At 37.1% G+C, this 17,126-nt stretch overlaps 1 protein-coding gene across 1 annotated transcript in view; it reads right to left on the bottom strand.

The window, feature by feature from the left end:
- Window positions 1-17,126, bottom strand: part of LOC149776131 (bifunctional 3'-5' exonuclease/ATP-dependent helicase WRN-like) — a 202,244-nt gene that overhangs the window by 52,490 nt on the left and 132,628 nt on the right. Inside the window, exons 20-23 of the mRNA XM_089942399.1 lie at window positions 10,158-10,189; window positions 9,520-9,715; window positions 8,637-8,769; window positions 4,485-4,597 (exon numbers count right to left, since the gene is read on the bottom strand). Coding sequence (XP_089798525.1) covers window positions 4,485-4,597; window positions 8,637-8,769; window positions 9,520-9,715; window positions 10,158-10,189 — 474 coding nt within the window. The remainder of the gene's footprint in view (window positions 1-4,484; window positions 4,598-8,636; window positions 8,770-9,519; window positions 9,716-10,157; window positions 10,190-17,126) is intronic.

Raw genomic sequence — 17,126 nt, 5'->3', positions numbered from 1 at the left:
TGCCCTAAATATTTTTGTCCTAGTCCACTATGTACCATCTATACTTGTTTATAATTTGCCCTAAATGGTTTTGTCCGAGTCCACTATGTACCATCTATACTTGTTTATAATTTGCCCTAAATGGTTTTGTCCTAGTCCACTATGTCCATCTATACTTGTTTATAATTTGCCCTAAATGGTTTTGTCCTAGTCCACTATGTACCATCTATACTTGTTTATAATTTGCCCTAAATGGTTTTGTCCTAGTCCACTATGTACCATCTATACTTGTTTATAATTTGCCCTAAATGGTTTTGTCCTAGTCCACTATGTACCATCTATACTTGTTTATAATTTGCCCTCCTTTTCTTTTTTTTACTGAAAATTCAATTCATGCAGAATAAGGATTTTCTTATAAGCAAAACATACAAAGAAGAGTGTGTGTGTATGTGTGTGTGTGTGTGATTTGGATTTTTAACATAGCTTTAACAATTTTTCAGTCATATCGCTACGATGTCTGCAGTGTGGCAGTTTATAGTGATGTCTAGCACTGGGGCATCATGCCGCAGACATGTAGCATGATGTTCCACCAAGTCACATTATCCTGACACAAGGTCAACCAGTCCTAACACTAACCTCCTAATGCTGAGCGCCAAGTGAAGAAGCTGTTAGTACCATTTTTTAAAGTCTTTGGTATGACTCGGCCAGGAATTGAACCCAAGACCTCCTGCATCTGAGGCAGATGCTCTACACACTAGGCCACCAGAGCGGTCCAACATACAAAGAATTTGATGAATATAGGGGTAAGATTGTAGTATGAACAAATACTGTCAATGCAAACAGTCTGACTTTCTGGGAGCCCCGAGTGGCCGAGTGGTCTAAAGCACTCTCCGTTATGGATCACTGCCATCTCACCTCTGTCTGCGTCGGTTCGAGTCTCGGATTCAGCCAATGTGGGTATGTGAGAAAGCTTGCCAGTAGCTTCTCGTGGGTCGGTGATTCTTTCTGGGGATTTTCTCGGGTTGTTCCTCCACTATTAATACTGGCTGCCATGTATAGTCTATCGTGTGCTGAAAAATGGCATTAAACCCTACAACAACAACAAGAACTGACTTTCTGACACCACCATTCCTATTCAGACATGCATATATTGTATGAGCTGTGTTTATCAGCTCCATCCCTATTCATTTCACAATACTTTTACCTACAGTTATTTGAATTGAAATAATTTGAAAATTTTGCTGGTAAATTAAATAATACCCACTGCAAAGCAAAGTTTACAACAATGTTGTTTACCATGGGTGTTAATTACCAAGGATATTGGTTCCATTTTAGTACAAGTCTGAACAACCTGCATGTACATTATATTTTGTGTTTTGCTCCATAAAGACTACATTTGATGCAATCGGTTTTGAATGTACATTATATTTTGTGTTTTGCTCCATAAAGACTACGTTTGATGCAATCGGTTTTGAATGTACATTATATTTTGTGTTTTGCTCCATAAAGACTACGTTTGATGCAATCGGTTTTGAATGTACATTATATTTTGTGTTTTGCTCCATAAAGACTACGTTTGATGCAATCGGTTTTGAATGTACATTATATTTTGTGTTTTGCTCCATAAAGACTACGTTTGATGCAATCGGTTTTGAATGTACATTATATTTTGTGTTTTGCTCCATAAAGACTACGTTTGATGCAATCGGTTTTGAATGTACATTATATTTTGTGTTTTGCTCCATAAAGACTACGTTTGATGCAATCGGTTTTGAATGTACATTATATTTTGTGTTTTGCTCCATAAAGACTACGTTTGATGCAATCGGTTTTGAATGTACATTATATTTTGTGTTTTGCTCCATAAAGACTACGTTTGATGCAATCGGTTTTGAATGTACATTATATTTTGTGTTTTGCTCCATAAAGACTACATTTGATGCAATCGGTTTTGAATGTACATTATATTTTGTGTTTTGCTCCATAAAGACTAAGTTTGATGCAATCAGTTTTGAATGTACATTATATTTTGTGTTTTGCTCTATAAAGACTATGTTTGATGCGATCGGTTTTGATCTGATTTATATTTTCTAATCCATAAGCTAGATTTCATTATCAATTACTAATTGCTAATTATATTTCCCAAGTTATCTGCCTGTACACATAGCCAATAGGCCATTGGCTTGCAAAGGCAGCACTCACTTTGTTGACAATCCATTTGATTGCGCCAATTTGATACTACTTGCCTGGTGTTAAGTAGAGTCCTACAACTCTCTGTGCACATCTGACCTTAATCCCTTAGCACCCTCTTTGTCTTCCCACGTGACTACCCATCGTCCAAACTACGTTTCTGATACTTGTCAAGTGCCAAGTAAAAGAGGGTGGTTATTTGAACTCCCTACGAATTTGCTGCATGACTGACACATGTTCAGTTGTATCCTTTAATAGATTTTGCTGACTGTATGACTGGAGTATCCAGCCCAGTCTCCACAAAAGCACCAGCATGTGACGGCAAAGACAAGGAACTGGAGTTAGATGACATTTACGATGACAAAAGACAATGGAGGATTTCAGAAATTTTTTGGCCACTCAGAAAATGAGGAATTCTTGGACTCTGTACCATATGATGCTAGACATTTACTGGATACTTGAATCACAGAAGTTGAACATAAGGTTCACTGTTTATTTGTAAGACGTTTGGATTTAACATAAGGTTCATTGTTTATTTGTAAGACGTGTGGATTTAATATAAGGTTCATTGTTTATTTGTAAGACATGTGGATTTAACATAAGGTTCATTGTTTATTTGTAAGACGTGTGGATTTAACATAAGGTTCATTGTTTATTTGTAAGACGTGTGGATTTAACATAAGGTTCATTCTTTATTTGTAAGACGTATGGATTTAACATATTACATAATAGTAAGAACTGGATCATTTCGTGCAACTATTTCTATACCGGTATGTGACCTATAATAGAATTCATCAACTTATTATATAAATGGATCAGATTTAAAATATCAAGCATTATATGTCTATGGACTTTATGACAAGAAGATGGATTAAATGTAAGAAGTAAATTTATTTGTGACATATTCCACTCGATAATATAATTGTATTTTACAATGGTTTTGTCTTTCTTTTCCTATCTACCTATCCATCCAGTCTGGCTTGTGTTTTTTACCAAAGTGACTCACTGACAACTCTGACTCACTGACATGTCACCCCTACAGATGGATCTGAGTTACAAAATACACCCGACTTACAGTAGGGGCAAAGAAAATTTAGCTCTGCACCCCTAGTAAAAGGGGGGTGGGGGGTGATGTGTGATGTGATTTGGATTTTTAACGTAGCTTTAACAATTTTCCAGTCATATCGCTACGATGTCTGCAATGTGGCAGTTTATAGTGATGTCTAGCACTGGGGCATCATGCCGCAGACATGTAGCATGATGTCCCACCCAATCACATTATCCTGGCACCGGGCCGACCAGTCCTAACACTAACCTCTTAATGCTGAGCGCCAAGCGAGCGCCAAGCGAAGCAGCTGTTAATACCATTTTTGTAAGTCTTTGGTATGACTCGGCCGGGGATCAAACCCACGACCTCCTGCATCCGAGGCGGATGCTCTAACCACTAGGCCACCAGAGCGGTAAAAAAAAAAAGAGGGGGTGGCACTGACTTAGTGTTGAGTGGATCAATAAGAGAATATATATGGTAGTATCAGTAAGTACATGTATGGCCACAGTCATAGGTTCTGTGCCAAATAGCATATCCCAAGGTAAAGTGCAGAAAAACCTTCATTTAATGTTTTGGAAATATGCACTTGACTTTGCTGAATTAACATAATTTAAGGACTTTTACTAATGTTTTGCACTATATCTTTGAAAATTTAGCACTAGCAAAGGACTTTTACTAATGTTTTGCTCTATATCTTTGGAATATTTAGCACAAGCAAAGGACTTTACTAATGTTTTGCTCTGTATCTTTGAAAATTTAGCACTAGCAAAAGACTTTTACTAATGTTTTGCTCTATATCTTTGGAAAATTTTGCACTAGCAAAGGACCTTTACTAATGTTTTGCACTATATCTTTGGAAAATTTAGCACTAGCAAAGGACTTTACTAATGTTTTGCACTATATATTTGGAAAATTTTGCACTAGCAAAGGACCTTTACTAATGTTTTGCACCATATCTTTGGAAAATTTAGCACTAGCAAAGGACCTTTACTAATGTTTGCTCTATATCTTTGGAAAATTTAGCACTAGCAAAGGACTTAGCTAATGTTTTGCACTATATCTTTGGAAAATTTAGCACTAGCAAAAGGATGCAAGAGCCTGAAATCTCAACTCTGATTTTCCAGTTAACATGAATTTTGCAAGCATGTGAACATTAAATTTTGGCTTCACATTCCAAATTTTCCCTTCATAAACACATGTATTTTCTTTTCATTAAATGCCCTTTATGAAAACCAAACTCATTCAGAAATTAAAGTTATCATCTAACCTTATTTTGGCCATGTCAAGAAGAACCTTGTTGCTTGCAACAGAGTGTGGTGTATAACCAGTCTTGTGAGCAATTTCATTTCTCTCTTTAATCAGTTTTGTGTACAGGTCCATCTGAAAAAGATATTATACCAGGTTACAATTCATACCATACAAAACAAAAACCAGCACTGTGCAATTAAACAAGAATCCCTTGAAGGGACTGATGCTCTCCTGTCCATCAAAAAATTTCCAGCAATTCAAGACAAGACCATTTCTTTTTATCCACTGTCGAGTTTGAAATCATCTCTGGTATTTTTGAGTGACAACATTTTCTAATTGGTCACTATGGCAGCGATACTGGATGCAAGACTGGCATCATTTTCATTTCGGACAAACTAGACACTATGAGAAGACTTTTGGTAAAAACCACCGATTGATACGATATTAAGAATTAGTGACAAGATTTTCAAAATGTTCCTTGTGTCAGCCATATTTAAAGTCACATCATTTTCATTCAACACCAACCTGATATCATAAGTAGTCTTATGGTTAAAACCCTATGTTGATAATACAGCTTTCCAAGTCTTATGGTTAAAATCCCATGTTGATACAGCTTTCCAAGTCTTATGGTTAAAACCCCATGTTGATACAGCTTTCCATGTCTTATGGTTAAAATCCCATGTTGATACAGTTTTCCAAGTCTTCTGTTTAAAACCCCATCTTGATACAGTTTTCCAAGTCTTATGGTTAAAACCCCATCTTGATACCGCTTCCAAGTCTTCTGTTTAAAACCCCACGTTGATACAGCTTTCCAAGTCTTCTGTTTAAAACCCCATCTTCATACAGTCTTTGGGTTAAAACCCCATCTTGATACAGCTTTCCAAGTCTTCTGTTTAAAAACCCATGTTGATATACCTTTCCAAGTCTTCTGTTTAAAACCCCACCTTGATACAGTTTTCCAAGTCTTAGGGTTAAAACCCCATCTTGATACCGCTTCCAAGTCTTCTGTTTAAAACCCCACGTTGATACAGCTTTCCAAGTCTTCTGTTTAAAACCCCATCTTCATACAGTCTTTGGGTTAAAACCCCATCTTGATACAGCTTTCCAAGTCTTCTGTTTAAAACCCCATGTTGATATACCTTTCCAAGTCTTCTGTTTAAAACCCCATGTTGATACAGCTTTCCAAGTCTTATGGTTAAAACCCCATGTTGATACAGCTTTCCAAGTCTTCTGTTTAAAACCCCATGTTGATACAGCTTTCCAAGTCTTATGGTTAAAACCCTATGTTGATACAGCATTCCAAGTCTTCTGTTTAAAACCCCATCTTGATACAGCTTTCCAAGTCTTCTGTTTAAAACCCCATCTTGATACAGCTTTCCAAGTCTTATGGTTAAAACCCCATGTTGACACACCTTTCCAAGTCTTCTGTTCAAAACCCCATGTTGATACAACTTTCCAAGCCTTCTATTTAAAACCCCATGTTGATATAGCTTTCCAAGTCTTCTGTTTAAAACCCTATGTTGATACAGCTTACCAAGTCTTATGGTTAAAACCCCATGTTGACACAGCTTTCCAAGTCTTATGGTTAAAACCCCATCTTGATACAGCTTTCCAAGTCTTTTGGTTAAAACCCCGTGTTGATACACCTTTCCAAGTCTTCTGTTTAAAACCCCATCTTGATACAGCTTTCCAAGTCTTATGGTTAAAACCCCATCTTGATACAGCTTTCCAAGTCTTATGATTAAAACCCCATGCTGATACAGCTTTCCAAGTCTTCTGTTTAAAACCCCATGTTGATACAGCTTTCCAAGTCTTATGGTTAAAACCCCATGTTGACACACCTTTCCAAGTCTTCTGTTTAAAACCCCATGTTGATACAACTTTCCAAGCCTTCTATTTAAAACCCCATGTTGATATAGCTTTCCAAGTCTTCTGTTTAAAACCCTATGTTGATACAGCTTACCAAGTCTTATGGTTAAAACCCCATGCTGACACAGCTTTCCAAGTCTTCTGTTTAAAACCCCATCTTGATACAGCTTTCCAAGTCTTATGGTTAAAACCCCATGTTGATACAGCTTTCCAAGTCTTATGGCTAAAACCCCATCTTGATACAGCTTTCCAAGTCTTATGGTTAAAACCCCATCTTGATACAGCTTTCCAAGTCTTATGATTAAAACCCCATGTTGATACAGCTTTCCAAGTCTTCTGTTTAAAACCCCATGTTGATACAGCTTTCCAAGTCTTATGGCTAAAACCCCATCTTGATACAGCTTTCCATGTCTTATGGTTAAAACCCCATGTTGATACAGCTTTCCAAGTCTTATGGCTAAAACCCCATGTTGATACAGCTTTCCAAGTCTTAGGGTTAAAACCCCATGTTGATACAGCTTTCCAAGTCTTATGATTAAAACCCCATGCTGATACAGCTTTCCAAGTCTTATGGTTAAAACCCCATGTTGATACAGCTTTCCAAGTCTTAGGGTTAAAACCCCATGTTGATACAGCTTTCCAAGTCTTAGGGTTAAAACCCCATGTTGATACAGCTTTCCAACTCTTATGGCTAAAACCCCATGTTGATACAGCTTTCCAAGTCTTAGGGTTAAAACCCCATGTTGATACAGCTTTCCAAGTCTTAGGGTTAAAACCCCATGTTGATACAGCTTTCCAAGTCTTAGGATTAAAACCCCATGTTGATACAGCTTTCCAAGTCTTATGATTAAAACCCCATGTTGATACAGCTTTCCAAGTCTTAGGGTTAAAACCCCATGTTGATACAGCTTTCCAAGTCTTATGATTAAAACCCCATGTTGATACAGCTTTCCAAGTCTTAGGGTTAAAACCCCATGTTGATACAGCTTTCCAAGTCTTAGGGTTAAAACCCCATGTTGATACAGCTTTCCAAGTCTTAGGGTTAAAACCCCATCTTGATACAGCTTTCCAAGTCTTAGGGTTAAAACCCCATGTTGATACAGCTTTCCAAGTCTTAGGGTTAAAACCCCATGTTGATACAGCTTTCCATGTCTTATGGCTAAAACCCCATATTGATACAGCTTTCCAAGTCTTATGGTTAAAACCCCATGTTGATACAGCTTTCCATGTCTTATGGCTAAAACCCCATATTGATACAGCTTTCCATGTCTTATGGCTAAAACCCCATGTTGATACAGCTTTCCAAGTCTTATGGTTAAAACCCCATGTTGATACAGCTTTCCATGTCTTATGGCTAAAACCCCATGTTGATACAGCTTTCCAAGTCTTATGGCTAAAACCCCATGTTGATACAGCTTTCCAAGTCTTACGGTTAAAACCCCATGTTGATACAGCTTTCCATGTCTTATGGCTAAAACCCCATGTTGATACAGCTTTCCAAGTCTTATGGTTAAAACCCCATGTTGATACAGCTTTCCAAGTCTTATGGCTAAAACCCCATGTTGATACAGCTTTCCAAGTCTTATGGTTAAAACCCCATGTTGATACAGCTTTCCATGTCTTATGGCTAAAACCCCATGTTGATACAGCTTTCCAAGTCTTATGGTTAAAACCCCATGTTGATACAGCTTTCCAAGTCTTAAGGTTAAAACCCCATGTTGATACAGCTTTCCATGTCTTATGGCTAAAACCCCATGTTGATACAGCTTTCCAAGTCTTATGGTTAAAACCCCATGTTGATACAGCTTTCCAAGTCTTATGGCTAAAACCCCATGTCAGTAAGACTCAATTTAGGAATAATAGCATCTTCATCGAGTGCTAAATTAATAGCATCTTCATCGAGTGCTAAATTAATAGCGTCTTCATCGAGTGCTAAATTAATAGCGTCTTCATCAAGTGCTAAATGTCATGATCAGTCCCACATTTTCTCATACAGACATGATATTTTAGAATACTGACTATTTAAAGCAAGTTTTAACAAATAGGAAATAAATGTATATATTTTAACTTATCAGTTTTATTCTAATCTTAATATCTGTATGTATACAGGATTGGCTGACTAAAGAATATGTCTTCCTAAAATGTGGAGTAAAAACATAAAATGAAAGTTGTGAGAATGTAGCCCACTTTAGCACTTTTAAGTTTAAAAACCTCAAGCACAAGGTAGGTTTTTCAGATAAAAAAATGTCCTAGTAAAAACAAATATACAAAGAAAGAATGCAAGACTTTTAAAACTATGTACCTGATGCTTGGCTGTCTTCTCATCTACTAAAGGCTTGACGGGGGTGTAGGCTGCTGTCTTAATTACCTCCACTGGACTGAAAGCAGGACAATGACTAGCTAGCCTTGCTGGTTGTGAACCAACATGCACTGAGCTGAAAGAAACAACAGTTTAAAAGACTTGCAAATTTTCACTAAAAGAAAACAGAACTGGTAAAGTAAGGGATGCCATTCTTCAATTATAGGTCTGATGCTTGATGCTTGTTTGTGGAGTTTTCATTCCACATATTGCCATTTCATTATCTTAATACCAACGTGTGAATTATTTTAAAGACAGAATGACCCATAAGTGAATTTTATGACCTAACATAATTTTACTACCACTGTACTTCTATAGACCTACTGTGACATTATGTTACATAAATACAAAACTTAATTGGTCCAACTTGTCAAAAAAGCACTCAACAAATGCTTGACAATGTCAGTAAGAACCAAATATATTTACTCATTAATAATAATAATAATATTAATAATAATAATAATAATAATAATAATAGTTAACATAATGGCTGTAAAGTTAAAATAAATGTACAACAAATATGTGCATAATTAGTAAAAGTCTACAAGGATATCATCTACTGCATACAAGAAAAAAATACAAGAGAAGTTAACACAAAAGGTTAATATACTGATATCATAAAGATACAGCCATAAAATCGAGATTACTCATAACAATATATGGATGTAGCGTTTCCACACAGGCATGTATGTAGGAAGGCCATTATGTGGTATATAACACTATCCTTTACTGACTTACTTAACTGTGATTGACAACTTACTTAACTGTGATTGATTACTTACTTAACTGTGATTGACAACTTACTTAACTGTGATTGACAACTTACTTAACTGTGATTGACAGAGTGGGCTTCTCCTCAGCCAGCATATCTGTATTAGGAACCATTTCCAGTGGCAGAATTTTGGATGATTTAGCACACTGACAAAGCCAATCTCTGGCATTATGGGACAGTTCAACAGTGGAGCCAAAACTATGATCTACAGCCTTCTCAATTAAATATTTCTCAGCTATAAGGCATTTGGCTGAAAAAAAACAAAGACTATAAAGAGGCATCCAATATTTCATGCTATCAAACAATTGCTATCATCTTAGATTCCTAATTCTTGGTTTAAATAAAAGTCATCATTAAAATTCAATCACATCAAAGTCTGTCATTGCCAATAAGTTCTGTTGCAATTCATTTGATAGCATTTTCATAACAATTTTAGACATCTGTTAAAAATGGAGAATTGAATAGGAGAATGCAACATGCAAGACATAATCTTAAAACAAGAATAATTTAGCAACATTGTTTTAAAAACCAAAGATAAATAACTAAATGATTGTTATATATTTTATACATATGAGAAACATAATTATTGCTGAAGCAATAAAAATCATGTAAACTATACCTGAATTTATAGCTAATGGAAAGCTTTATACAAATTTTCAATTTAGACTGAGTCAATGTAAAAACAAACTTACCAAATGATTTCCACCAATTCAACTTTCTGTACCTAAACAAATTTAAAGAAATTCAAAGTTAATGCAACTTAAATAAAATATTATGCAATATATATCTTTAATTTTATCTTAAGAGAAAATATGCACATTTCATATCTACCTTTGGTATTTTGAAAACATGCCCATGGGCCACATTTCTATAATAAAAAAAACTTAAAAAACTTATATGGAAACAACAGACATGAGTTTGATAACATGGAATCCAAGACTAGTAACTGAAGGTCCTGAGAACATCAGTAAAGCGACTATAAATGTGATTTTTGACTCCCAATCCCACTGACATAGTTGTGTTTATAAAAACATGATTTCCAGTGAATCTTAAGAAAAATCCAATTTTCCAAGTAAATTAACTTTCCAAGATAATATGTTCCCCATTTACATTAACATTAGGAATATAAACTTACTACCTCCTTAATCCAGACAACCCAAAAGACGAAAAATATCTTTTCCACCGAGATCATATAGACAAAAGGCAATAACTCTTGCCCATTATCTCCCATTGATTCCACTAGGTGTCGCATATTTTTAAGCTAAGTGATTGATCAATATGTAAGCTAGCATGGTGAGAGATGGGTGTTCATAAAATAATGTGATTGTTTAAGTTATTTTCAGAGAAACAAAATCTACTTAGAAAGCAAATTAAGTGAATTATGTTCCTCCAAGAATACTTAGGCAATCACATTATATTAGGAATATTAGCCTGCTGCCTCGCAATTCCAACCCTACTAAAGGACGCAGATTGTTTTATTCTATTTCCAATAGACAAATGGTAATAACTCTTGCCCATTACCTCCCCTTGCCACAGCCTGGTGATGCTAGTTTTTCGCTGAGTGAGATGCTAATGAGGATGATCACATGGTGGGGTGGTTGTGAGGTTTTCAAGTAAGGTGATTGGGTAAGTATTCTCAGAGAAACATAATTTATTAAAAAATTTGCTTTCCCCTTTGAATATGTTCCCCAATCACATTACATTAGAATAAGTAATAGGAGGAGGGGATGCTGAGCATCTGACATATTATAGGGACAAATAGCTGGATCCCCTATGTGAACGATAACCCATTAACCTAATTACATAAGCAACACAGCCTGGGGTTACTTGATCTGTGACCCTTATCTATGGTTAAGGAGATGAAGACTGAAATCTTCTTGCCTACAAAATTTCACTGGCAAATCCAGCGAAACTAACAGGCCATGGTGAATGATTTAGATAGGTCTGGTGGCCATCTGTGCTGCTGCAACAAGACTTACCAGATCCTAGGTTTGCCTCTGTGACACTAAATCTTTGAGATGAAGGTTTAAGAAGGTTGACTCTGTACGCCAGCCAACAGCTTCTAGTAAATCTCGGATTGAAACACTGCATTTGAACACGAGGCTCGCAAAGATGGCTCGAAGCTTCTAAGCAGTAATCTTCATGAGGTGACTCTGACCTGGTGAGTCGTCAGAGTATGCCCAACATGCAACCCACTTCAGCATGGACTTGAGGGAGTGATATCCTCTGTTCTGGCTCAGACCAGAAGTAAGAGTCATTTGCATGTGCCACAACTTGTCTGTGTGTTTCAAGTAGGGCTTGAGAGCACAAACAGGATCTTGCATGGCCCCTGCTCTCAACCTGTCTATGGAAGACAATGAGCAAGTGATGACTCCTTGGTTATCAATGGATTGTTATGTATATTTGATTTAATTTATATTTGATTTAATTTAATTGTTTGTTTGTTAGTTTTAACTTTTTATTGTAATGTAACTTTAAGTAATGTATTTGATATTATCCAGAAATAGAGTTCAGTTCTGACTGATTTTTACTTTTTTATTTTTGATGTAAACAACTTTATAGAGACATTGTATCTAATGCTTACCTAGTTCCTGACCTTGATTCTGAACCAGTAAGAGTTGAAGTAAACAACTTTTTTACATTTTTTAAAATTCTTTCTCAGAGTAAGCTTCATAAAGTGGAGTTGAGGCTATACTTGGAGTACATGACAAATAACATGTATCAATTAGGTTTTTTCAGAGGACTGATCCACATCCGGGCATCCGTTTTGCATCGTAGCTAGATCTATTGTTGACGTTTGAGAAAGAATAGTCATTTGTGCCTTAAGGTGTTTTATGCTGTGTCCTGTTTTTGGGCTAATTATTTTGTTTAATTTAATTTATATGGATTACAAGTTTGTTTTCCCTGGAAATGCTAGTGCTCTAAATTAATTCTTGATCAATGACAGTTATCGAATTTTACACAGAATTGAAACAATGGAATATTATTTTCTGTGATTCAACAAAGAACTGTTGACACATCTGTACAACACTGACCACAGTATATGTCATCACCTTCCATTTTGGATTTCATCAGGATTCGATCTCAGTTTCATTAGGACTTTTTATTACTAGGACTTCTATTTTTTATTTCTTGGATTATTTTTGGATCTGACTCATAGAACCATAAGTTCTTTTTCTCATTTTCACCTTGTTTTTCTAGGGCAATAAATTATTTGTTAAATTTTACAGCGCTTGTTGTCTTCACTTTTTTCTTGTTACGTTTTGTAAGAGCCTAAACACATAACACAGCTAGTAACACATTTTAGGTACAAAACCACCAAACCCTCCAATCTGAACTAAGAGAGATTTTGTTCAATTGAGACCAAAACGGACTAATATATCTGACAGGTCTATATCATGCATAAAATCATGTCTGCCAAAATGTGTTCATTATCATAGGGTGGTAGCCTTTGATAGAGATTGGGCCCAAGTGTTTCTTCTCAAAGAGCCAGTTGATGGATTAAGGCACACAGAGGGATGATGCTGTTGGCACAGCATCAGTCCCTGAAAACATAAGGGGACTTGAAAAGGTGTTTCGTCGTCTTCACAATGTTCGCATAAAAAAGACGCCCAAGTAGGATCAAGTCTGCTGCTGCATTGAATAAACCGAGAAGTTGCAAAACAATTTGCTGAATCCAAGACCTGTTGGAAATGGACTGAAAGAGTTTGATGATTCTGATTACATAAACACAAATAAGTCACACCAGATTCTGGTTCACTAAAAATCCAGATGGACAAAATTCTGGGATGGATGGAGGTCTGACTTTCCCAGTTCACTAGAAAGCCTTCATGATCTAAAAGAGAGAGATCGTTCTTGCCTTGGGTAAAATAGAACTTACCATATGTGTCTGGAAGATGTCATCCAGGTAAGCTGTCATCATTGTAAATGACATCAATCGGAACAGGAAGACAACATAATCCATAATCTTGATAAAAGCCCATGCTGATGTTGAGGCCCAAGGAGAACTTTGAACTGAAAAACGAGTTGAAGGGTCACTGTGTTGCAGTAAGCAAAGTGAAGAAAAATGTCCAGGATGTGAAAATATGCATCTGTTAGAAAAAGACTGATGTTATATTTGTCCCATCAAATGGAGAGGCAGATTGAACTCATCATCTTCATCTTGAATTTTGGAGGTACAATGAATTGGTTGAGGTGACTCAAATCAATGCTGGGTCTCAACTTGCTGTTTGCTTTGTGAAAAAGAAACGGCCTTAAATAAAACCTGAGGATTGTGGTCTTTGCACAAGCTCCAACGCCTGTTTTCTTATTCTGATGAGCGATCGTATCTCCTATTGTAGAAAGGCATCCTTCTCCTGATCAAATGGTGCATCATTGAGGGGAGAGAAGGAGAGGGACGGAGTTGCTGATGAATGAAACCTGAAACCCCTCCGACTGACTTGGATCACAACCACTACCAACTCCCAATTCTGTTTCTTACTCGCTCTTTTCCTAGGGATCAATGTTAGTGACTGAGAAAAGAGAGGGTATGATAAGGTTTGAGCAACGAGGATTTAAGACATGTGCCATGTCATATCGAAGTATTGGCCATGGCATGGTGAGCAGCTCTGGTCAATGACACTAGCAATTCTGGCCTTTGACTCTCAAGTGTGGCTATTGCAAGGTGTCTCCATTAGCCTGAAAGGTGCCAATGATGCCAAATCCAACAACGAAGAAGGTGCAACGACATCCTGAACCGGCTCTGATGGGCATGAAACACATTTGTCTGCCTTACAAAATGGACGAGTGGACATTTGGACAGCTCCTATATTCTTGTCAAATGCTGAGAGATAGCACTAAAGGCATCTGTCACTTTAAGTCTATCCAATTAGGGAAGGAACTAGAAGGATGGTGTCTCTTCTCCTTGTCAAGATCTACCAATTCTTTCGAGCAGCGGTAGGGGGTGGGGGGCATTCTGAAGTAGCCAAGACCCTGTAAATGTCCTTGATGGTGGCTTGAAAGCTAAACTTCAGTCCATTCCATGGTCGGATCGGAGTAGATTTAAAGGATTTTTCATCACACTCACTTTGCATTGAGGCTCAATCTGGGTCTACTTGCAGCTCTGGAGAAGACATACCAGGTGGTATGAAGACTCAATACCATTCCAATGATAATTCCACTAGATAAGCAGTGAACATACAGCAGTATGGCACTGGCGGGCCTGACAGCTGTTTTTCCCAGTGAATCGTTTGCCTGGAAGCTGGCTGTATAGAAGATGGTCTGGCTATCACAGGTGCCAGCCACTCACAGGACCTGGCAAGACTGACAGATTTCTCACTAAAATCTCCATCATAGAAAGGACATGTTGCCAATGGTACAGCTAGATGAACATATCTGTCATTAAGATCCCTGTAAATCACAGCTGGCTGGACTGATTCAGCAAAAAGATTCCAATGTTGGAAATGCCAGATGGCCGGATGGCCAGTGATGTTGCAGTTTTATTATGCACTGGATCCAATGGATATAGGTACAAACCCCATGCATCCTGACTGATAGGCCAAGAGTCCATGCTCGGACATGCGTGCAAAAATGCAAGCAAATAACTAGCTGACTAGGCTGTCTTCTCAAAAAGACAGTTTATCTAAGTTCTCAAAGTTGTTTAGTGGATAGATCGCAGAACGATCTACCTAATGGTACCGGGTAGCATTAATCCTCTCCCACACCCTATTCCCAGCAGATTGGGAAGTAGACTTCCTGCTATTCATGCTAGCAACAGACCCATAAGCCACCTTGGACTGCTTTTATTTTAGTTGTTTTACGTTTCTTCACTGTTTTACATTTCTGAACACTTCGTGTTTTAGGTATTTTTTATTTATAATTGATAGACAAAAGTGAATTGCTTTCCATTTTACACTGTTTGATTCCCTTGCCAGACAGCGCCGGATACAACACCTGAGGCAGCAGTTATCCCCAGGGTGCCTAGCACTGGCAGTAATTTGGGTAATATCATTTTCGCAATAGTTGCCAGTGCAGGTCCCAGAAAACCACCATGAATTGCTTCCGATCTAGACATTGCAGTAACTTGTGCTGCTGATAAAGTTAAGATAAAAAGTTTTCCCAGTCCTATTTTATTGATTTGAACACAACACACCCTTTTAGTGGTAACATTAGTTTTGCTGAGAAAACACCAGCACTCGGGGTTCTGGAATCTATCTTTAGCAAAACAGACTGTCATTTAACAATAGCTTGTGTTAGTTTCTTAACTTGTCCCGACGATAAATTCACTTAATGTATCATGTATTTCATTCTGTACTTTTTCCTTCCGCTGGATAAAATTTATAATGTAGTCAGTCTGCCACTTGTTATGGTATCAATACATTCTGACAGCTTGTTTGATAAAGTTATACCGCCCATAACACCTGGTAGTCATTCTTGATCAGGAAATCAATACATTCTGACAGCTTGTTTGAGAAAGTTAGACTTGAATGGTCATCCTTCCCTTGGTATAATCTATCATTAAGAATCTGTCAGATACAATTAGCGAGTAAGCATAATAATTAACAGCTCCTGGAGCCTGTCCAAGTGACCACATGACTTCAATGTCAGAATTTGACCTGATAGCTCGTTTTCTATGCTTACTGACATTAAAGTGAAATATCGGATAAAGCGTTCTAGACTCTTCGATTGAAATTTGAGATCCACTGTCAGTATCCTGATATTTCTGCATGGCTTCCATACGGTACATATACGCTTTAGATACATCTCTGTCAGCTAGCGCTGCAGCATTAGCTGCAGAGTTGCATTCAATTGCTCGTTCTGGAAAATACTTAAAATTGAAACTGACAAATATTCATCTGGACCATCAAATGTAGCATTGTTCTGAAACTGACTTCCACGTCAGTTTTGTCACTGAAAAACAATAAATACATGTCTTGGTAAATGCTCACTTGGTGATGCTATCTGCCAGGTTTTATTGCTCGAATTCGGTATTGCGGTTTGATAAAAATTTATTCTGCATAAAATTAATCTTTTTTGTGAATGCTGTTAGCATCATTTCAAGGTCTATTGGTATTATCAATCAATGGAACTACATGTGGCATCCACTACGCTAATCGTGAAATTACAAATTGTGCATCATCACCACCAGCTCATATCAGACAATTGTTTTGATTGGTCAGCTTGGTCAACGATAAGTGTATCTTTTATACCATAAAATACCTTATCATAGTCTCTGCAAAATCTGATCATTGTGCTAAGCGGCAGCATCATGGTTATTCAATGCGAGTTGTTTGAGAATGCTCATCTTTTAACATAACCTTCATTGTAAGATCGAGCCCTTTTTATTATTTCATTTACAATTACGGTTCCATTAGCTCATCAGCTGGTGGAGTAATTACAAGAATATTACACATGGCAGTCAATGAAGTCCTTACAGCAGCTTCATTTGCCTCTGCAGCTGGTGCAGCAATTCCAGCCTCGTCAGTGTTATCAATTAAGAAAAGTTTTAACAAGAGTTAAATTATCAGCAGTAATAGCTGTATTGGGAATTTTACCACAATAAATAAACTCATCTGAAACAGCATCTCCACCTCTAGTATCTTTTAACCACATATTTGTTGCAACAGATCATGAGTAGTCGTCGCTGAACAAAACCATGTTAAGAATAGTACATGCAATTGGCA

This window comes from Sinohyriopsis cumingii, chromosome 18, assembly GCF_028554795.1.
Source record: "Sinohyriopsis cumingii isolate HCF-2022 chromosome 18, ASM2855479v2, whole genome shotgun sequence".
NCBI lineage: Eukaryota > Metazoa > Mollusca > Bivalvia > Unionida > Unionidae > Sinohyriopsis > Sinohyriopsis cumingii.
This window is presented reverse-complemented; position numbering and strand designations above follow the sequence as displayed.